A 22,170-nucleotide genomic window follows, 5' to 3' on the forward strand; every position below is an offset into this window, starting at 1 on the left:
GCAAACCCACCCACGCAGCAGATGAGATGCATGGGTGCGTTAGCCTGGTCCTTCCAGGGAGCAATGGCTCTTGCTGCACACAACAGTCTTGAGCGGCCACCAAAACCTGGGCAGCCCTGTCTGCCAACAACACGGCGAGAGCTGTGCCGGGAGATGGACTGTGATGGTCCCACATGGGAATGCAGCCCATGCATCCCCCACCAGACCTGCCTGCACCATGAGCACCGGTATTTTTATGGCCATCCGAGCTAAGTAACATGCTGCTGGTGGAAATACGGGGCTGCTGGTGAGTTCTTGGCATCGTACAGGGGCGTTTTGGTTCACAAAGAGGGAAGGGCTCTGTTTATTGAATCATTAACATCACTTCCCTCATCGCCAGCCAGGTACTCTGAGAGGTCTCTTAGGCAAGTGCTGACCTAGCCCAACCCTGCTAAGCTGGTAAGATGACATGGGATCCCATGCCAGCCTGGTACGGCGTTCCCACTGCTTTCTCTGCTCCCGCTTTGCTATTAGTCATCCGTTTCTGGAAGGTTTCTCATGCATAATAAAGTGTTTCAACACTTGCATAAGCCAGCTCTTCTCATCAGGAGTGACCCGCTGCATTTCCCAACGCTTTCCCTAGGCAGTCCTTCTGACTGCCATGAAATACGGAGTTAAAACATGAAGTTTTCTATCCCCCTCGAAGGCAAAAGGTGTGGGAAATCGAACAGATAAGAATGCCTTTAATTAGTATCATTTGCATAAGCTCTGGGAAAGGCTCACCTGACAGCTAGAAGGGCCTCTTGTCTGGGAGCACGAACCACTGGGCGCTGAAACGGGCAGATTAGTGTTAACGGAGCTCCTCTGCTGACGCGATTGGGGAGATAGCAAGAACGGGAAGTCAGAGGTGATGGAGCCCCGGAGGCTCCGCGGGCACCCCAGCTCCCGCTGGCTCCCTTTCGGGGCACCCCAGCTCCCGCTGCCTCCTTGTCGGGGCACCCCCCCTCTCCATTTTCACCTGCCAGTTTGCAGCTGCTCCAAGCGAGAGAAACGGATGTGATTTTTTGGGTTGGGGGGGGTCCATCAGCTCCCCTGAAGGAGGGCGGGGATGGGGGGAGAGGAGAAACACAAGCACATCCCCGACAATGCACGTAGGCTGCCGGAGTGGGCTCAGCATCCAGCAGGGATGGGACCAGGGTCTGGTGATCTCTGCTTCTTGCTCCTCTCGGTGCACACGCGCTCCCTCGAGTGCCGCGCAGACGGCTGCAGGTCCCTAACCACAAACCCCATCCCGCTGCCGCCTCTCCGTCATGCTGCCTTGGGTAGTCGGCGCCTAATCGTCAGTGACACCGAAAGCCCTTTTCGGTACCTCAAGGCCTTTGCAGTGATGAGAATCTCACCCGACATTACACCTAAAGCCACATGCAAAGCTGATTTTCCCAGGGGAAAAAAAAAAAGATGCTCAAGCCCCCGCTCCCGCCACACACATCCCTCCAGAAGGCGCTCCAGTCGGGTCCCTCTGTCTCCTCCAGCTGCCTTTCAGCCGTCTCAAGTCTCACTTGCTCATTTTTCCTCCCAGCTGGGCCATGAGCTGCACAGATAGGGGCTGAGCCCCTCCAAAACGCTGGAGCTGCCACAGCACCCTTGACCCAACCTTCACCATAGCCGCAAGCCCTGTTTATACAGCACCCAGCACAGAGGGGTGCTGCTCTGGGACAGGCTCCCAGCACTTGCAACAAGTTTAATAACAAAGCCAAACCAGTAATAACTGCTTTATAATGAGGTTACGCAGCATCCCCGAAGCCTTCATTTTAGGGTGAGCTCTGTGCCAGGAGCTGCCGGGGGCCGGTGGGCGAGCAGTCCCTTCCCACCCTCCTCTCTGCCCAGCTGCCGGTGCCTCCACTCCTCCAGCCCTGTGCCAGCATGCTGCCTTCCTGCCTGCATAGATGTGCTTCGTATCCACCTCTGGGGTGGGGGTTAACCCCTCCTGGACTCATATTCGAAAGGGTTGCACCCAAAAACTAAAATGCATGTGGAAATCTGGCTACCAAGCATCCTCCTGACCTTCAGGAGCATTTCATTTTGGCACCAGAAATGGAAAGGGTCATGGAGATACATTTCCTGATCGTGAGAGTCAGAGCCCTGGAACCTGCAAAGGACTGAAGCTTTTCTTTCTGTAGATGAGTCCAACACTCAGATCATTAACAGTCAGGCACGGCACTGCTCTTTGTTACCCAAATGCACGCTGGCCATGCTGGAAGCTGAGCTTCCTGCCTGACCCAGGTCCCACGAAACCAGAGTGCTGCACATGAAGCCCCAGCTCCATTGCTGAACCCTCCTCCCGGCTGAACATGCAGCCGTACTGGGGGCTCCGTCCTCCGCTCCCGGTGCTAGACAAGCTTTAGGAAAGGATCTTTATTACTTATTAAGCCAACAGCTACCCTTACTTCTGCTTCTGGCTTTCCCTGGCAGCTGTCCCTCCTCTGGTTGAGGTCCTGGGACCATCTGTGTAATGTACGTCAGAGCTTCTCCCCTTGCCCCGTACTGAGCCCTTGAAGCCGTGTTTGGCTGGAAGCTGTGCCCCCAAAGCTCTCTGCTTTTCCCCAGGGCAGTTTTCAGCCCTGTACAAGTGGCTGAGGCCACCCTGGGCCAGGTGGCTGCACGGCTCTGCTCCTCCATGGCCATCTGGTCCATGAGCATCCTCACCTGCATCCCCGCTGCCTCCTCCTCCACCCTCCCCAGGGACTCCCGGGGGTGGCACGGGCTGGTGCCCCCGGGATGGCCAAGAGGTGTGTGGGTGTGCGGGCAGAGGCAGAGCTGGGTGGCGATGGCAGCGGCCGGGGAAGTTGGGCTCATGTTTCAGCTTCTATTTTTATCTGGGAACCCAAGCCTGCCCGCGGTGCAATGCGGAGGCCCCCGGGGGATGCGCTGCCTTCCCCAGCTGGAGCCAGATACCATCTGAGCGCTACCTGCCTTTCCCTGTCGGCGTGCCAGACCTCCTGGTAGAGGGCAGCATCTTCTGAGGCACCAGGACATCCCGCCTGGACCTCTGCCTGGTCTGTGGTGTGGCGTGGCAGGAGGGAAGGAGCTGGGGAGCAGAGCCATGCCCGGAGGACATGGCTCTCTGCAGGCCAGACTCCCCTCTCCTCCAGCCGTGCTGAGGCTGGGAACACTTCATCACAGCTAACCCTCTGGAGACACAGAGCAGCCCTCTCGCGTGCTCACCATGCCACTACCCGGGTCAGTGGCCAGATGCAGGTGTCCCTTCTCAAGCCTGGCCTTAAATCCATCCCACAGGGGTAGGACTGGCCCAGGAGGGTCTGGATTCATCCCCCCGAGCAGCAGTTGAGGCTCAGCAGGATGAGCTTGGTCTCAGGGAGCAGCATCGCGGGAAGGAGCTGGGCTGGAGGTGACGTGGTGCCCCCCGGCTCAGCACCCCGGGGTAACCCCTGCAATCCCACCCTGCATGGTGCTCTGCGGGAGCCAGGCCTAAGACTGTAGGGCTGCACCAGACCCATTGCTTTTTATTTACTAAAGCAAAAAAAATTCGTTTAGTGGACGTAGCTGCAGAAAAATGGAAACTTGAGCAGCTTGAGCCTGAGAAGCTTGTGTAGCCGGCAGGTTGTCCAGGGCAGAGATTGCCTTTACCGGCCCAGGAGCAGGCTCCCCAGCACAGAAACATGATTTTGGAGCCCGGCCCCTCGTCCTGGGCAATCACAGTGAGCATCGGGGCAGAGCCGGGAGGAGGCGAGACCCCCCCATCCCGCCGGGCAGCGCCTGCTGCTTTAATTGGGGCGAGAATAGACGCTGCAGCAGAAAACGGGAATATAAAAAAAAAAAAAAAAAAAAAAGCGTGAGAAAGGAAATCTGAGCAAGGCCTGGAGCAATCTAACCAATCCAGCGGAAACAATAGCCCAGGAAGAAAAACCAGTTCCTACACATAAGGTAGAATAGGCTGGGAACGGGCCGGAGGGGGCAGGGAAGCTCACCCCGTGCGCTCCCAGCCTGCAGAACAAGACGGGCATTATGGGCCTGCGCCGGCGGGCACCGTGCCCTGCCCCAGGGGCTGCGGGCAGCCGGGGAGGATGCCTGCCCGCACTGCTGCCTGCGCTGCTGCCCGCGCTGCTGCCCGCGCTGCTGCCCGCGCTGCTGCCCGCGGCGGCCGGGCCCGGGCTGGCTCCGACACAGCGGGTTTGGGGGGAACCCCTGATCCTGGGCGTGCGTCCCGCAGCCGCGCTGGGCTGTCACCTACCCCACGGCGACGGACAGAGCAAGGCACAGGAGCTTTCCTCCAGTCTGGGTCTGGCAGGGCTCAGCCCCAGGCTGGGCTTAGCACCCAGGCTGAGCTGGGCTGGGTTTAGCATTTGAACTGGGCTCAGCACCCTGGTTTAACTCAGCTGGGCTCAGCACCCAAGCTGGGCTCAGCATCGAGGCTGGGATCAGCAACTGGCCTGAGATTAGACCCGAGGATGGGATTAGCCCCCATCCTGAGATTAGCCCCCAGGCTGGGCTCACCCCCAGGCAGAGCTCACTGCCGTGCTGGGCTCACTGCCAGGCTGGGCTTATCCCCAGGCTGGGCTCACCCCCAGACTGAGCTCATCCCCAGGTGGGGCTTATCCCCAAGAGGGGCTCACTTCTGGGCAGGAGCTCACCCCAGGCTGGGCTCACCCCCGAAGGGCAGCAGAGCTGGGCTGTGCTGCCGGCCAGGCTCCCCGGGGCCGAGCGTGGGTGGGATGCGGGTCCCGGGCAGGTGCCCGCCAGGGAAGTGGTGCTGCTGCCAGCTTGGCCGTGGTGGGGGGAGGAAGGGAACACGGTATTTTACAGATGTAAAAAACCAATCGCAGCCCCTGCCTGTGGGCCAGCGTGGGCCTGCCCGGCCACCCCACAGCAAATGTGTGCCCTTGGGGAAATGGCCACGCATGCACCCTCTCACCTCCCCAGATCCCACCTGCGGGATGTCCGTCTGTGCCCCCCGGGCAGCACACCCCAGCAGCAAACCCTCGGGCTGTGGGATGGATCGGTTGAAGGTGGGGAAAGCCCGAGTAGATAAGCCAGCTCCAGCATGGTCCAGTGGCTGGTTCCCTGCCCCGGACACAGCCGCGGGTGCTGGATCCGGCCCCTCGGCTGCGTGGTGGTGGTTGGGATGTGCCAGGGGGTTGTGCTCCCCACAGCCGGGAGGGCCGGATGCTTTCGTTTTGAAGCAGAGCTTAAACTCTGCTAAAATCAAAACCACCATCACGTTCCTCACCATGAGGTGCAGGGACTTTCCTGCACCTGAGGATTTCAATTCCCTCCAGCCCCAGCTCCGCAGACGAGTCTGACTGCCCCCAGACCTGCTCCCCGCGGTCCCCCCCTCCAGGAACAAGCCACAGCCTTCCAGCGGGCTGAGCTGGATCCGTCCTCCCAGTCCTCCGCCGTGGAGCACAGCTGGGGGGAGCAGGCAGGGCTCCCCGCCAGCCTGCGCTCTGCCTGCCACGAGCCAAACAGTTCTCAGCACCCTCCAAATACCTCCCTGCCCACCCCGGCGGGGCCGGGGGCAGCAGCCCGGCGAGGAGGCAGCACTCCCTGCCTGCACAGGGACTTGGACTCACTCGGTGTGCGCAGGAGGAGCCAAAGAGAGGGAGGGCAAAGCTGTTCCCAGCACATTTTTCTGCTTTGACACACTCGCGAGCCCTCGGAGCGCTGCAGCTGGGTTCCCAGCGCCCTGCGTCAGCTCTCCAGCCTGCGCCCCTCTGCCAGCGGCACACGGGGCCCCAGATTCCCTAAATACCTGGCAGGGAGCAGCACAGGATGACTGTGCAGGGCAGGCAGAGGTTTTTGGGTTCAAGTCACAGCCAGGGGTGTCTCGCCAGCCCCGATGGCTGGAGCAGTAAAAGCTGCCCTGGGGTCCCACGCGTGCCGATCTCAGCGCTTAACAAGGTCCTGCAACTGGTCCAGGCTCCCGGCACCGCTGGTCGGGAGCCTGTAAAAATCAGCTGTGGTGCAACTGCCCTGGACATGCGTCGAGACAAGCCCCGGACCCCTGACATCCAAAGCCAGCCTTTAGTTTAATAAAGAAAGAAAAGCTCCTAAGGCAGAGATACCACATTCACAACACCACGGGGCCTCTCGGGCAGCTCGCCAGCAGCCTGAGGGAGGGATGCACTTTGCGTCTTCGTTTGCATGTTACCGTCCACCAAGTCCAGGAGAAACCCAACCAGGCACGGTGCTTGCACGGCCCATCGCCATGCGTGACCCACGTGGCGGCAGAGCTTCCCCAGCAGGGCAGGACCGCGGGTGGCAGAACCCCCATGCCCAGCTGACCTGCCAGGATCAGCTCCTCCTCCTCACTCTGAGATGAAGATGCTGAAAGGGCAGTGGCATCCTCGGCAGCGTGGGAAGGGAGCTCCCGAGGACCTGGGAGGCTCCGGGCGTTTGCTAGCTCAGCGCCGCTTTGCTTCACTCCTGCCTGTGCTTTGGAGGGTCCCCTGCAGAGCGGCTGCTCCTCTCGTCTGGGCAGCACCAACCCCCTGACGGAGGCTTTGTCTTCCACCCCCACCACCTCCAGTCTGGTCACCCCACACCCATCAGCCCCATTCCCATCACCTCCAGTCTGGTCACCCTGCTCTCATCACCTCCACACCAGCCACCTCCAGTCTGGTCGCGTCACTCCCACCATGTCCAATCTGATCACCCCACTCCAACCAGCCCCACGCCCATCAGCCCCACTCCCATCACCCCCAGTGTGGTCACCCCACTCCCATCACCTCCACACTGATCACCCCCACTCCAACCACTTCCACGTGTATTCAGCACCAAGCTCCTCCCTGCCCTCTCATTTCCCTCGTGCTCTGCCTTTCCACCTTGAGAAGCATTACTAGCTAGACGCTCTCCAGTTCATTCACTGCTGCCTCACGTGTTCGCTCCGGGCTCTCTTGCTCTGCCAATACCCGCCCTGCATCCCAACGCCAAGACCATTTCCCTGCGTAACCCTTCTTAGAGCTCATCACCAGAGAAGTCACGTCTCCCCTCAGCCCCCTTCCGAGTCCCCTTGTCACTCCTAACAGCATTCTCCTCTTGGATTTAGCAAAACCCATCCAGTCCTTTTGACTCATTCTCTTTTTTCCCCCAACCAAAGGGTTTGCAACTTTTTTTTTTTACTTCTGGGGAGCAGTTGAGCAGACAGCAGCCTTCCAGTGGCCCCATAAGAGCAAACCCAAACCTGTGCCCTGTGCTTCTGCTCAGCCCTACATCAAAAAACCATGATGAGCACAGACAGCCCTTAAGCAAACCCGTTTCTGTCACACCCAGTGGCAGTGACGAGAAAAGGAGCAAAGCTCTGGCAGCATCTTGGTGGAGACCTCCCAGCCCAGGGCTCCCCGATCCCACGCACAGGACAGTCTGAAACGCCAATTCCAGCCCAGAGCTGCAGCCGCGCAGGGCTCGGGCAGCGGCAAACACACCCGCGCGCGGGCGGAAAATTGTTGAAAGCAGATTTGACATTCTGCAGAACAGAAGGGGAAGGAGTGATGCTGGGGACGGCGGGGAAATTACCTCCCGCAGGGCTCCCGCTGATGGCAGAGGTTTCCATCCTGCTTCTCAGCTCTGCGTGATGTTTGACAGGTGATACCCTGGACATGTTTGGCACAAGATTGCGCACCCAGGACCCTGAGCCCACCGCGACGGCGATGCTGTTCCCGGTAGGCTGCTCCTGCAGCAGCTCCCTGCACCCACCAGCCTCCCCGGCCAGGCTGGCTGCACTGCTGGTGCTGGGGGAGGGCGTGCGGCTCCCCAGCTCAGCCTGCACCACTGCAGGACAGACGGTGTCCCCAGAACACGGGCCGCTGATTTATCCTGGCGTCTTTGGGTAACCTACGGCAGCAGCCCAAGAGCCTGGCGAGAACCTCACACAGAGCTTGGCGCCGTTTCTCGCCTTGGGGTGGTCCTCGTGAGTGTGGGACTGCTCCAAAAACTGTCACCACCCGGGCACAAAGAGGGTACGGAAAGAGCTGGGCATGAAGGCCAGATCCTACCCTGACAGAGTACAAAAGGGCTGCAAAACCCTTGCTTGGCCAAGGAGGGCTCTGGGAACAAGCTGCGGCTCGGGAGGTGCCGCGTGGCTGGCAAGGAGCGTGCCACCCTCGCGCTGCCCACCAGCCCCGGTGGGAACGACCCCGAGCTGAGGTTCCTGTGGGGCAGCCAGCGGCCCTGGGGCAGTGGGCAGTGGGCAGTGGCGTGCAGGCAGCCGGCGAGGAGGAGGAGCGCTTGGAGGGCGCGGGCAGCCCCTGCCTGCAAGCCCACGGTGCGGCAGGTTTGTTTGCACGGCGTCTTGCTGCAGGTGTGCCGGGAGCCGGCAGCCGCCCCAGCGTGCCACGGCCCGGCCCAGCGGATGTGGCTTCTCACTCGCACGCAGCTGCCACGCAGCTGCCGTGCCAGCAGCAGCCACGCTCCCCAGGGAGCTCCACAGAGCCGGGGCCCCCACGGTGGCTCCGTCTTTGGGCTCTGGCCTCCGAGCTGGGATGCCTTTGGGCTGGATGCTGCCCCTTCCCTCGGCGCTGGGCACTTTGCACGCGCCGTGGGCTTATCCGCCCATCTCAGCGCCCCTGCCTGCATGGCCACGGTGCCCAGCACCCCATGGAGGGTGGAGCTGCTCGGTGGGTCTGGAAAATGAAACCGTGACCCCATCTTGGGCAGAGCCTGCCACGACCCAGGGCCGGGGTGCTGGTCCTGAGAGGGGGGTTTCGGGAGCAGAGCAGAGCAAGGGGCCCCTATTTCCCCTTTGTTTCGCTCGGTCACCATTCCCAGGCGGGACGGGAGGGACACCGCACGCTCCACCCTGGTGGGAAGTGGGTGGTGGCAGGGATGCCCCTCACAGGCTCTCCCAGGGCCGGAGGTGGGGAGATGGAGCAAATATTTGCCTTTGCAAATGCAGTTCTTGCCATTACTGTTACAATGAAGTTGGAACATGCTCTCCATCGCACATAAATCTCTGGGGGCCCAGGTAGATTCGCCTCTCCCGAGGTCACCTTATTTCCAGGGTGCCATTGTCACAGTGCTGTCCCCCGCGTCTCTCCTGGCGACTTTTGATTTCCACTCACTGGCAAGAACAAATGCGCAGCAGCTCCTTGCTCCTGCTCAGAGAAGCCACCTCCACTGCTGAGCACCCTGACCCTGTCCTGGCCAGCAGCCCTGTGGCTCCCAAAGCCCCTCCAAGAGAAGACACCAGCCTCTTTGAACCCATGTTCAACCTCCAGGATGCTGGGGAGAAGGTTGCAGGGACCCCATCAGCAAACACTTGCCAGCATGAAGGGGCTGCAGCCCATGAGGGCCAGATCCTTCCCCCATGCAAACCATGCTGAAATGTACCTGAGGCTGGTGGGTGCTCTTGCAGGTTCATCCCACGTCATGGGCATTTTCACCCCACGCGGGTCCCTAGACCGGGGCTGGGCGCTCCCCCCCTGCCATCAGCAGGGGGAAAAATGCAGAAGCCATGTCTCAGCCTTGGCTGTCCCTCACCAGCGTCAGGGCTGGTCTCTGACAGCCCTGCAGACCTCCAGGCAGGGCTTCTTTCCTTGGTCCCAGCCCAGACAGAGCTCAGCAGTGCTCAAGTGCCCACCTCTCCATGGAGGCAGCAGCTGTCCAGATGTTCCAGATGTGGAGGGCCACCACATCATCAGAGACCCCAGGTCAGGAGCAGACCTACCCGTGAGCTGTCCGTCGTTCCTAACAGCCTCCGCTGATGGAGACACCCAGCCTCCCCAAGCTTTGCTCTCCACGCAGCTCAAGATCTAACTTGAATCTTCCCTGCTGTGAGTCGAGACTCGCTCTCGTCCTCGTGGAGAGCATAAAAATCCCATACTCTGGCCTGCATTAGCTCAAACACAGGCCAAGGCTGTTGGGGAGAAAGTAATTCCCGGTGCAGACCCTGCTCATCTTGGAGGGCCACCAGGGCTGGGGAAGCTTCCTGACAAATGGAGCAGCAATGGAGAGGATGATGGTGCTGCTGGTCATACGGCTCGGCCAGGTTGTCACCACGGAAATGTGTGGATGTCACCATGTCTTGCCAGTGAATTTGGTGACAGTCGGTCCCTCTGCAAAATCCTCCCAGGCAGTCTGGGATGGTCGCCACTGCAGTTCATCCCTGTCACCATGCTTGGAGGATGAGCAGGAGGTCCCCACAGCTTCTCCATGGCATCACCTACCAGCCTCTGAGCAAAGGCGTCAGCCTCTGCCCGCAGTGCCTGCATGTCTGGAGGAGGTCAGAGGAAAATACGGGCAAATGGGGAGCAGTTTTAACACCCAGAACCACATTCCCAATCAATCCTGCCAGCGTCCTTCTCTCTAGACAACCCCTGGCGGGGCTAGGACCAAGGCTGGTCACCTCTGGGACTGAAGGCGGACCAGTACGGCTGTGGGACACACTGTGAATGGGCCACGTGCTGCCACAGAGGCCACAAACTTACTGAGAAAACTTTGGTAGAACAAAGGTGGGCAAAGCTGGGATTTTGGTGAGGACCAGGCTGGTGCCAAGCACCTTTGGAAGGCTCTCACCATCCAATGCAATCTTGGTGGTACAGCTCATCCCATGGGGGAGCAGAGCACGAAGCTGCGCGGCTGGGCTCTGCCAGCATTTCCAGCGCAGAGGAGCTCACTGGGAGCACCATCTCCTTTGAGCATCTCATCTCAAGGGAAAACACCAGCTCTTGCAGGACTTCTCCAAAAGAATCCCCCCCCCCAACAGTCCCAGAAAGAAGCCATGCAAGCTGCTAACTGCGACCTACAAGAGGGAAGCCCCTGGGGACAGACTAGGGGACGAGCCACTGCTGCTGGAGCAAAGAGAAACCCCAAGAGACCTCATGCACCAATTCCCCACGTTCCCAGCCCGACACCTCCCAGACGTGCTAACGTGACCCCAGCGTGTTGGTGACATGTGAGGTCACCACAGAGAGACAGGCGTGTTCCTGGGGGGCCCCAACACCTCCACGTCTTCTCACCGCAGCAGGGAGCTTTCTAGAGCATTGCATGCTCGTGTCATGCAAAAAAAAGGTAAAAAGAGGTAATAATATACACATAAACATGTGGCACTTTTTTAGACTTTTGCTGGACCCAAGGGATTTGCTCTCTACTGTTTCAGTGGCCAACTAGAGGAGAGAAAGCTGGGACAGATAGCAAGAGGAGCAATCCAACCCCACCAAACCTGGCTTTGCTCTGTCGCTAATGAACCGGACACCAGCAGGCAAGTGACAGCAAAACTTTAATTTCACCCCACAGAAAAAAATAGGTGCGCATGGAAAATGCTGATGAGCTCTTTGTGGAGGCGAAGTTGGGGAAGGAAGGTGTGTGCTCCATTCCTCACATTCCTCCCAGCTCCCTCGGGAGGGCGGCTGCACTCTCCAGGGTCCACCCAGGTGCCCAGGGGGTGATGGAGAGGGCTGAGGATCCTGTCCTGCAGCCTCGCTGGCTCCTCCAGCCGCGCAGGGCTCAGCATCTTCCCTTCCCAGTGCAGGGCAGAGGGATGGGACTGAGGTCTGAATCCTGCTGGGGTCCGAGAAATGAAACCTCTGATCTACGTGGGCAGCATCTTCAGAAACACTTGGGTGAGGGTCCCTCACAGGTGTGTGCTGTGTCCTCAGGTGCCATCCTGCTGCACCCCAGCATCCTGCCACATGCACGACCATCGCGCTGCATCCCTGTAGCCACACACTGGAGCCTGCTTCAGAGCAGGGCACCTTGGGCTCATCCGAACATCCAAGTGCAGCTGGTGGGATGTCCTCTCCTCCAGACACCCCACACCGTCCCCTCTCCTGCAACACCAACCCGAAAACCAGAGGAAAAGCCATTGCGTTGCTCTGCGCTCCCATCCCGGCGCTGTCCCGGCTCCCTCCTGGGCACATGCGTGAGGGCACCGTGCCAACAGCTAATGGGAAAGTTCAGGGTCGGGGCGAGCCGCGGGGAGAGGCACATAAAGGGCTCATTGTGCGGCAGGTCTCCCTCGGCTGTGCTCATACAGGGCTAGCAGTTCAACAACAAAACGCAGCCCAGAAATATGACAAGACACCTTTTTCCCAGGCTGCTGTTAAACTCTAATTAAACATTTCAGCACACTCAAGCAAGGGAATGTCTGCTTCTCAGGCCCAGGCTATCTCAGCTGGAAAACATCTCCTCTGGTGCAAACAGGCTTGCGCAGGTTGACCTAGAAAGATGCCCCTTGGGCCCAGGGATGGTGCAAACCCATGTACCAGCGTGGGCAACCTGCTCCCATCCACCCGCCTTCGGGCCAGCAAGGGGACCACTTGCTGCTCCTCTCTCTGGAGGACAGGGCCAGGCTGGAGCAATCCGAGAAGGAGCCGTGCAGCCGGGTGCACCGCGGGCAATGCCACCACCGGCAGCCGCTGGCACTTCTGCCCGCTCCCCACCATGGGACCTGGGAGCCCCTGTGCCCGCCGGGGCCGCAGCCAAGGGAGCACGGCCTGGAGAAGGAAGAGGCGGTGTTTGCAAAGGAGAGCCAGGAGATAGCTGCTCCGCGATAGCCCCAAATCCGGCCTTTACGAACCAGAAACTGCCCACCGATGAAAAGGGACCACGACTGCCTTGCCCATATGCGTCTGCGCCTTAGGCAAGGTCTGTGCCTCTCCAACCCACCATCCTAGAAGTATTTAACATGATGCCTACAGCAGCCGTATAGCACAGCCCACAGGCTCTGCCTTGAGACCTGGTACGTTTCTGGACCTCAAAGCCCCTATTTCAGTAAAGCAAATTCTTCCCAAACTTCATCACTCTCATGGCCAGTCCCTGGGGCCACTGGTTCCCCTCCCCACACCTGGACCACGGTTCGGCTCCCCCGCTCCAGAGGGGAGCGGGTTCGGCTCCCCCGCTCCAGAGAATCCAAAATGTTGGATTCTCATTCTTCAGGTGCTTTGTGATGCTGACCTGCAGGCTCTGACCATCATCACACTTCGCTGTGACATTTCTGTTGGTCTTAAGTAACTGCTTTCCCAACCTCCCCCATCCCACGCCCCACAGCCTCCTCCACATCTGGGCAGGAAAATTGGGCTTCAGCCCCTTTTCTGTGCCCTTGGGGAAGCAGAGGTGCTCCTACACTTTTGTTTGACCCAGAAATCTCCAAAGCTCACCAGGCTGGAGGAGATGACCAGCCTTGGGATGCAGGGGTCCCTGCAGAAAGATCCAACCAAAGCCTTTCTCCTTCCAAAATCCCACCCTTTGCTTTCCTCTGGGTTTTCTGGGGAGCAGAGGACAGCCCGGCCCCGATTCCCCGAGAGGGGTTTGCCACTCACCCAGCGTGCCTGTGGGACCGTGCACCGCCGGGGAGGACAGGGAGGCATTGCCACCAGCTTGGTGTGACCACTAACCGAGATGCGGGAACCGGGGCACACACCCTTCAAGCGGTGCTGTCGAAAAACCCGGTGAGGCTGGAGTTGGCATCCTGCTATTTTAAAGAATGAAGGAGAAAGAAAACAGCACAAAAGAGCCGAGCAATGAAGCCAGGCGCTGCCAGGAGTGAGGTGGGGCTCAGCCACCCTACGTGAGCAGAGAGGGGCACGGCAGCTTGAAGACCCCCCTCGTGCATCACCTGCATGCCCAGGATGGGTACAGCCATGGCGAGCTGGCAAAGCCTGGCGAGCGCCGCAGGCGCCAGCCCTCCCCACGTTATTAAACACAGACTTTGGCCATTAGTTGTGGTAATTCCTCAGCACCTTGTTTCTAGCAGGCACAGACCATACCCCCAAAACCCCGTACCCCACCTCTGATGTGTGACCCAGCCATGTGGAGGGGACACGGCGGTGCTGAGCTCAGCTGCTGCTTTGCAGCATCACTCGCCCCAGCGGGAGCAGCAAACCAAGGACAGGCGGCTCCGGCTCGCTGGGGACTTGCAAGCTGGCGGTTTCCCACGTGCAACCTCAGTAAGAAACAGGTCACCCAGGAAAGGGTTACTACAAAAATCTGCCGTTTCTAAGATTGCTAAGTAGTGGGAAGGTGTCTTGCCCTGAAAGGCTCGGAGCAGAGTGACAGCCCAGGCGATGACACTTGTAATTTGGCATCCTGTGGGGGTGGAATTTGGCAAAACTGGTCTCTCCTGCTCCGAGGACATTCCAGCTCCCCGCACGGGCAGTCTGAATTGAACTCCCTTCATAAATACAGCAGCCGGGGGGTTAATCCAGCTCGGGCCCCCGCAGTTAGAAAAGCAGCAGCAGCATGCTCCATGCGCTGCGGCTCCTGCCACCAGGCAGGCGGTTGCCCCTGCGAAACCTCACCCTGGACTGCCCTTGCTGGATGCTGTTACCCCCGAGAAAATGGCAACATCGACCTGCATCTGGTACCTGTCCTGGGATGCACGTGGCTGCGGATGGCTGACAGCCCTGGAGGGGCCACGGCCAGGCGCAGGGCTGTCCCCAGGTGCCACGCACTCACAGGGCTCATCCCTCTCCTAAGCCACTGCAGCAGGACGGGGTGGAAGGCTGGATTTAGGAAGGAATCTTGATTTTTCCAGGAAAAGCAAGGCAGGGCAGCGGGGCCCTTAAATCCTCCCTGCGCGGCACCTGGGCTGGGCTGCGCTGCCCGGGCTTTGCAGGACATGTTCGCCCCCAAATCCTGGTCCACTGAGGATGCCCCGGGTGGCACCGTGAGCCCCAGTTCTGGCACAGACATGGCTGCAAGGCAGCGAGGGAGGTGACAGCCACGGGGACGCAGACTGAGGGCACCCATCATCCGGGCAGCGCACACGCCAAGGGGGCTCACCCCCACCTCCCCGCACACCCGGCCCCTGGGTCTGCATCCCCACCAGGCACCGTGACCCACAGCCTCCCCACTGCCCACGGCTGGGGAGATTTTGACACGGTGATGGGGGACCAGATCCTGACTGACTGGCCGACCGTTTCGCGGGCTCTTCTGCCGGCTGTCCCCGCTGCAAGGACGCGTGTGCCGATGGGATGGGATCGGGGCACGAGAGGGAAGTGGGGACAAAGGCGCTGCACCACACTCCTCCTCCTCCTCCCTGCTCTTGGCAAGGCCGGGGGACTCTGGCTGCGAAGGGAAAAGGTTCCCAGGGCGAAGGTGTTAAATACCCTTCTCCCGTGCTGCTGTCACCTCGCAGTCCCCAGGGTGTGAGAATCAGACTCTATTATCCCCTCATTAGGAACTAACATACTGTACTAACCTTTTCACATGAAAGCTACGGTCTGTTCGCCAACAAAAGCTGACGCTTGGTTCCCAGGAGTGGAAAAAAACCCAACTCCACAAGCACTTAGCGGGGGCTCTGGGGCCAGCCATCCCTGCCGGCTCCACGCAGACCCTGCCGAGCCCCGCGGGGAGGAAGGGGCTCCGTGAGCGGGGGCAGCCGGGCACGCAGCCCTGGGGGGGTGGAGCAGGGGAAGCCCCCCGGGGAGAGGGGGCCTTCTTCCAGCCCCCAGGGTGGCTGGGGTCCCCCTTGCCTGTTCCCCGCTGGGGAGGGATGGATGGGGCTGTGGGTAGGGGTGCGAGGGGGACTCCCTCCCCTGGGGTTTATGCTGCAGGGAGCCCTTCCCCCTCAGGGCACGCTGCCCTGGCTGTCCCCTAGACAGGGGTCCCTGGGCCAGCAGACCCCCTTCGGCCACTGGAGCTGCTGCAGCTCACCCCAGGCTCCCTCCAAGCAGTTTGCAGGGCTCAGGCTGGTTCTTCCCACACCGTTGACCAAAGCGTGTTGGGATTTGCAAGATCTGAAACTCCCACTGCTCTTCAGGCTACCCTGAAAGGTGGGAAGCGAGGCTGGGAAAGCATCACCGGGCCATGGAAAAACCCATCTGGACAACATCTGGGGCCCCAGGTCAGCATCTAGAGCAGCCAGATTTTAAGAGCACTGAGCACGGCGGGTGATGGCCGCCCTGGGAAACATGGCAGCTGCAGGGATGGGATGTGCATCACCACAGAGCACATCTCCCTGCTCCAGACGTTGGCAGACGTTGCCTGAGAAGATGAACAGTTGGGGTAACATCCTCCTTGCTCAGGCTTTTAATTAAATGAGACCTGCCTGGGGCGACAATTTGAGCTTCTGCCTATCACAGCTGCTTGATGCTGACAAAAGAAGGGGCTAGAGGAGAGATCTTGAAATAAACAGTTTTCCTGTTTTCTTCACTTAAAAAATATCTGCCCTGCCCCATTTTTGGCTGGAGACCTTTGACAGCTTGGGGAAGTGGGACTGAGAGGTGCCCAGGGCCACTGCGGGTGCTGAATGCCTGAAGAGTCCCACACCTGGGGACACATCCCTGCCTTCCCGCATGGCTGCGAGACCCCACAAATTCCAGATTCACTTGCCACCTTGCAGCCTCGACCAGCTCCACACTTCTAACGAGGAAAGCAGGAGGAAGGAGGGATGCGTGCCCATTTTTTTCCTTTCCCTTTCCCTATTGGGACCTGCAGTCGGCTGTGAAGGCAGCTCCCTCCCTGACCCCACAACCTGCCTGTCCCTAAGGGCTGGGGGACTTTTCCAGTTCCCCAACTAGCCGCTGGCCCGTCCCCAGCGCCCCGGTGTGGGGCAGGGATGCTCTCCTCTGCTCAGCCAGCTCTGTCGGCGGGTCCCGTTGCAAAGAGGCAGGTGGTTTTTGCATTGCACACACATGTTTATTAGATCCTGGCCCGAGCCCACTAAGCTGTTTCGCACAGGCCACCATCAACAGCTTCCAGAGCTGTTCTGCTGCCACGGGATGCTGTGAAGGTGTCAGCGGTGCTACACGCTGTTTTGCAAAGTAATTGAATTAAAACTGGTGAAACGTTTCGGTGCTGCCTGGCTGCTCCTCTCCGTGGCACGGCTGGGTGCAGCGGCCCAGGGTGGCCCAAAGCACACGCGGCTGCTCTCCTGGGCCGGCTCAGCTGCTCTTTTCAGAAGGTCACTTTTCTTCTCAGTTGCTGCAGTCAGATTTGGGTCATCAGGTTTGATCTAAACGTGTCAGAGGACTGGAATTCAGGGGGAAGCAGAAGCACGATAAATGCAGGCTGTCTCCCAGTGCGTTTCTGGGCCGGTTTCAAAAAACTCTTGGTTCACTCCTAGTGTCCAGCAGACGGGCTGGGAAACCCGGCGGCAGGTTTAGTTCATCGCTCGACACAGGTGCCTCGGCACTTGTGGCAGCAAGGGTGAAGCCTGCCCACCACGGTGGCACTGACCGCGGCAGCACCTCTGCACACACGTGTCCGTGTAGCGGAGATGAGCACGCGGGTGAGTTACCACCGCCTGTCCGCAGTTCAGAAGTACCTTTGAGCCACAGATCGAACCAGGGCCATGGGTGTTAAGTTTTGTGCAAGGTGAGAACCAATCCTTACCCAGCAGCCAGCGCGGCCAAGGCAGGAGGAGGGAGAGCTGGTGCAGAGGAGAGGCACAGCACTGAGTTGGGATCCTCCTCGCCCTGGCCAGCGTCCCCGGGCTTCCCGGTGCCACCCGAATGCCACAGGTCCTGAAGAGGGTGGTGCTCTCCAAGGAGGGGTTGGCAGAGCACTGTCAAACTTGCTGCAGCTGTGAGAGAGGAGCAGCCAGGAGGGTTTGTCCAGCGCCTTCAGCCCAGCCCGGCTCCCCGGAGCTCCTCCCCAGCTCCACACATCGAGTGGGTCCAGCGTGGGAGATGTGCAGCGTCGTCCGAGCAAGCGCACTTGTCCCCGGGGTGGGCAGCAGCCCCGGACCTGCCGGGAGACCAGCCAGAAGACACAAACGGAGAGACGGGTTTAGAGGACGGCTCCGGACTTTCTGCTTCCCCCGCCTGAGGTCTGCCTGAACCCAGTTATTTCAAAGAGGTTCAGAACCAACCAAGCCACCCTGAGGCAATGCAAATTAACTTCAAACACAACATTTTAAGGTGAAACAAGTGATTGCCCCCCCCCATTTTTCAGTTCAGTCCATGCAATGATGAGCGCATTGCAGTCCGGGTCATGCAGACGCCAAGCTGGAAACCTCTTTGGCTCCATCAGCATTCTCACCCAACACTCTCTGCGAGTCCCCGAAGCCTTGCTGGTCCCCACCTGCCATGGCAGGGGGCTCAGTGCTCTTTTCCTCACCGTCCTTTGCTTGTGGCCGTAGCCGGTCAGGGCCTCTGGCCACCGCCAGCCTGCCAGGAGGTCCTGCAGACTGGCAGAGCTCTGGGATGCACAGGGACAGGGCTGGAGGAGAAAACCCTCTGAGCTCTGCCTGAGCAGCCTGGGGTCATCAGACTTGGTATTCGCCCTGGCAGGGAGAGCAGAGGGAGCAGCTGGGTAGGAGCTTCTCCTGCTCAGCCCATTTCGTGGCTACCTGCAAGGTTGAGGCCCCTCAAAGCAACAGCCCAGGCCCTTGCACAAGCTCTTGCTTACAAAAATGATACATAGAACTGAAAAATGGGTCTTCTTCAGGTACCTAGGTAGAGTCTTTGGCGGGGGAGCAGCTTGCCATTTGGCCTTGGAGGCTCAGCCTCAAAGTCCAAGGCAAGTCAAAGTCCAAACCTCCAAGTCCCAGGCTTTCTGGGGAAGGTGTAGGTGCCCATCTGCCAGAGCACTGGCCTCTGCTCTCACTGCTCTGCGTGAGCCATTGGGGACAAACTGCACCAATGCAGAAGGTTACAGGGACCTCTGAAGCCGAGCATCCTCGGCAGCCCAGGAGACGCCCTCCGCTCATGGTGACTCTGACTGCCCTCAGGATTCCTGCTCCTCCAGCTTTAGTCTTGGGCAAAGGAAAGGCTAAAGAGAGATTATTATCCCCCCAGGCTAAAAGGGGACCTGCCTCGGTGCTGCGTGTGCCCTGCTGAATTACAGAGTCTGAGTGGAGACGGCAGAGGAAGCACTGAAAGACCAGCCCGACACACAGCCACCCCCTTGGAGGGCACCCAGGTGGTCCCGGCACAGACGAATCCGCACCTGCACGTGGAACCCCGGGGCTGAGCTAAAGGGCGTGCAACGGCAGGACGGCACAGCACAGGGTAGGGCACCAGTCATGCCGGGCTCCCACCGCATGCCGCACCGCGATGGTGTGACACGGGAACGCCCTTGCTTGGGGACAGCAGTCCCAGGGACTGGGGGCACCGAGGTTTGCCATTCCCCTGCCACTCTCAGACAAGCCACCGAGTCCTGTCCCCGGCCTCACCATGCACAAAACGGAGATGGAGACTTCGCCCAAGGCTGTGTCACTGCTGTGTCACCACTGTGTGATGGCACCTGACGCTGGGTGACAGGGATGACCCCAAGCAGCCGGCACAGTCGCGGGCAGGGCCAGGAGCGGCACGGCTGCCTCCATGCGAGAACACCCCCCGCACCCCTTCTCCTAAGGCAAACACCCCCAGAGCCTCCCTTCCTCCATGCAACGTCCTGATGGATTCTCAGCGGGTCCCGCTGCCGCTGAGGCGTGGGGCTCAGCGCGGGGCCCCGCTCCGTCGCGGCCCTGGGAAAGCCCGGCGCTGGCTGCCACTGTCCTGCTGCGCGGCAGAGATGAGAAGAAAAACAACTCTCGGGGCTTCCCCTCACCTCCCGTCCTCACCCCGCGCCACAGCCCCGCCGGCTCTTTCATCTCCGAGCGCCAGCAGCTCTTTCATCTCCTGCCCGGAGGTGCGAATCGTTCCCCTCTCGCGGCAGCCGCCCCCGCCACCGGCCACCGGCATCAGCACTCGGCCCAACACTGCTGGGACCAAATGGCTGGTAACCTGGCCTGCCCTGCGAGGCCCTGCTGGCCGGGAGGGGGGTGGCGAGTGAGGAACAGTCTCCTCTGTCACCTCTGCAGTCACCGGCAAAGTGCTCAGGACCCCCAAAATCTGGCTGCTCCCAGGAGCCTGCAGAGAAATCGAGGCCCCAGGATTTCTTCTGGTTCTGCCTGCAAATAAGACAATGCCGGGCTTACGCCTGCTCTCGTTCACGTTTGCTCAAACTCAGCTCATCTTCGTTAACTTGTGCCGATGCAAAGCCAGCCCGCCGGGACGGGGAGCCATCTACCCCCGCAGGCAGACGTCCGTGCCGACCCGGCGTTCCTGGTCGTGGACGACGATGTGGTTCCCCTGCCTTAAAGCCCGAAGGAGCCGTCCCGGCTGCCCTGCCCGACCTCCAGCCCCGGTGGGAGGGAAGCTCACCATCGTCCTGGCAAACAGCCCTGCAGGTTATGGTCCAGCTAGGGCTTATCTTTGGATTCTGGTTTAATGGTGACAAGGCTTCACTATCACAACATAAGTCGGGGTGTCTGGGCACGGAGATACCTCTGCTGAAGAGCTGTGAGTCCTTATGAGCAGCATTAGACAAGATGCCTGATGGGTATGAACTGCAAAGAGAGCACAGCTGGGTAGTGTGAAAAGCTGGGAGAGAATGAGAACAAGAAAGAGAGAAAGAGAAAGAGAAAAATAGAAAGAAAATTAAGAGAAAGAAAAGGGGAAAGGACACAAAAAAAAAGAAAAAGAAAAAAGATCAAGAGAGGGAAAGCAACAGGCTCATGTCAAGCACCCCAACTCCAGGACTCCCACGTGAGCGCGGGCCGAGAGCTGCCCCACGGCAGCCGTGCACTGCCAGCGTTAGCCGCGCCGGCGCCCAGCTCCGCGCCCCGGGGGCAGCTCTGACCCGAGCCGTCGCTGGGAACCACCCACCCACGCTGCCATCCCACCGTGGCACTGGAAGGGACCGCGGCCCGAGCCGGGCTCACGCCGAGCAGCGTCACTGCGTGCACCAGCTCTGACAGGGAGCGGTAACGGTGCCATCAGGGCCATCGGGCCTGGGGACGGCTGGGCTCCAGTGGCAGCCTGACCCATCCCAGGGAGCCAAGTGACCCCAACCAAATCCTACAAAACAGACGGAGAGTTTCCTGGCGCTTCAGCTGCCTGTGCTGGGGCCGGTGGTGCTGCGGCAGCGGGGGTGAGTGCAATGCCGGCACGGGCACCGCACGGGCGCACAGCGTCAGGACATGTCAGCATCGCCACATCACGTAACTGCACCCCAAAAGCCAGTAATTAACAGCAAAGAGTTTTCACACCACCAAACGGCTCTTCTGCGAAGAGCCAAAGGGACGAGCCGTGGGAACAGTGATGCTTGGGGGCGAGGGGGGGCTCTGAACTGAGGCAGCTGCAGGCAGCTCTGGCACCCTGAGCTCCGTGGCAGAGCCGCCGTGGCTCCTGGCACACGGGGCTGCTGCTGCTGAGTGCCTCGGTTCATGGGGAGCTGCAAACCTGCCCACGGTGGGGTGGGGACGACGGCGCGAGGGGAGCCCTGGCAGGACGGCATCCATGGAGCCGTTTCCCAGTCTGACCCGACCCCTTCACGAGGAAGGCATCCGTGCCCGAGCAGAACGCACCCGTCTTGTCCATCCTGGCTGACATCTCCCACACGGGGACATTTGGAAGACCCGGGGACTTTGCCCCATGTGCCTGCACAAGTCCCAGCGAGGCATCTCGGAGACCCAGTTTTCAAGCTTGCTTTCTGGCTGGTCAAATGTTGAACATCCGTTAAAAGGAAGCGATTAGCACCTGTTGGTAATTGAATTGTTTTGCACGACTGCAGCAACCGGAAGGTTAACATCCATCCAAATTTAATTTACCCCTGCAAAACGGTCACAAAACTCAGCCCAGCTAAACCTGATAGTCTGTCTTAACGCGCACTGACACTCCCAGCCTGCCTTTCCCTGCTAAACCCAACCATCCCAACTGCTCTCCTTTCCTCACATTTACTATTTATCCTTCTAGCTGACTGCAGACAGGCTTAGGGCATCCCTTCTCCCCTGGGACACGCAGCGCCAGCGTTTGCAGAGCTGGGTGAGGGGCACGTGGGCTCAGCATCCCACTGATGGAAAGGAAAGGTCTGGTCCTCACGTGTCTCAGACAAATGTCTTAAAGACTCCAGCCAGAGAAATGTGGTCTTCTGGGACAAGGGGACAATTGCCCTTGGCCCTCTCCTGGCACGGGAATAAAGGCATAAAACCAGCCACTGGCAGCACCTCCACAAGCACCGTCTCCCTGCCTGTCACGGTGGCAGAGGGGACCCCAAAGGGGACCGAAGGCTCAGAGCAGCGGCGGGGGCACCGCCGGGGTGCAGAGGGTTGAGGGCTGGAGCGGTCCAGGCATTCAGTGCTGTTTGTTTCGCTCCGGAAATCCGGATCTTACCTATTTAAATAAACCGGCCGGGAGGACGGCGGAGCGTCAGGCCTGTTGTTGCGTGCACAGGAAACAGCTGTATTCGGTTATGCAGGGCTAAGTTGGTGACTCTGATAGCCTGGGAATAATAATAATAATAAAATCC

At 59.8% G+C, this 22,170-nt stretch overlaps 1 protein-coding gene across 13 annotated transcripts in view; it reads right to left on the bottom strand.

Annotated features, from left to right (window-relative positions):
• EXD3 (exonuclease 3'-5' domain containing 3) overlaps positions 1 to 22,170 on the bottom strand; it is a 295,945-nt gene that overhangs the window by 16,464 nt on the left and 257,311 nt on the right. For 9 of the 13 annotated variants that reach the window (XM_075519659.1, XM_075519658.1, XM_075519657.1 and 6 more), the window contains 2 exons: positions 17,269 to 17,622; positions 16,593 to 16,888 (listed from right to left, as the gene is read on the bottom strand). The exons of 3 other annotated variants lie outside the window; for them this stretch is intronic. In XM_075519659.1, coding sequence (XP_075375774.1) covers positions 16,679 to 16,888; positions 17,269 to 17,622 — 564 coding nt within the window. In that variant the 3' untranslated portion in view covers positions 16,593 to 16,678. Of the gene's footprint in view, positions 1 to 16,592; positions 17,623 to 22,170 lie in introns of those variants that run through there. One more of the 13 variants, XM_075519654.1, reaches the window with a different exon arrangement.

Source organism: Mycteria americana, chromosome 17, assembly GCF_035582795.1.
Source record: "Mycteria americana isolate JAX WOST 10 ecotype Jacksonville Zoo and Gardens chromosome 17, USCA_MyAme_1.0, whole genome shotgun sequence".
NCBI classification, from domain to species: domain Eukaryota; kingdom Metazoa; phylum Chordata; class Aves; order Ciconiiformes; family Ciconiidae; genus Mycteria; species Mycteria americana.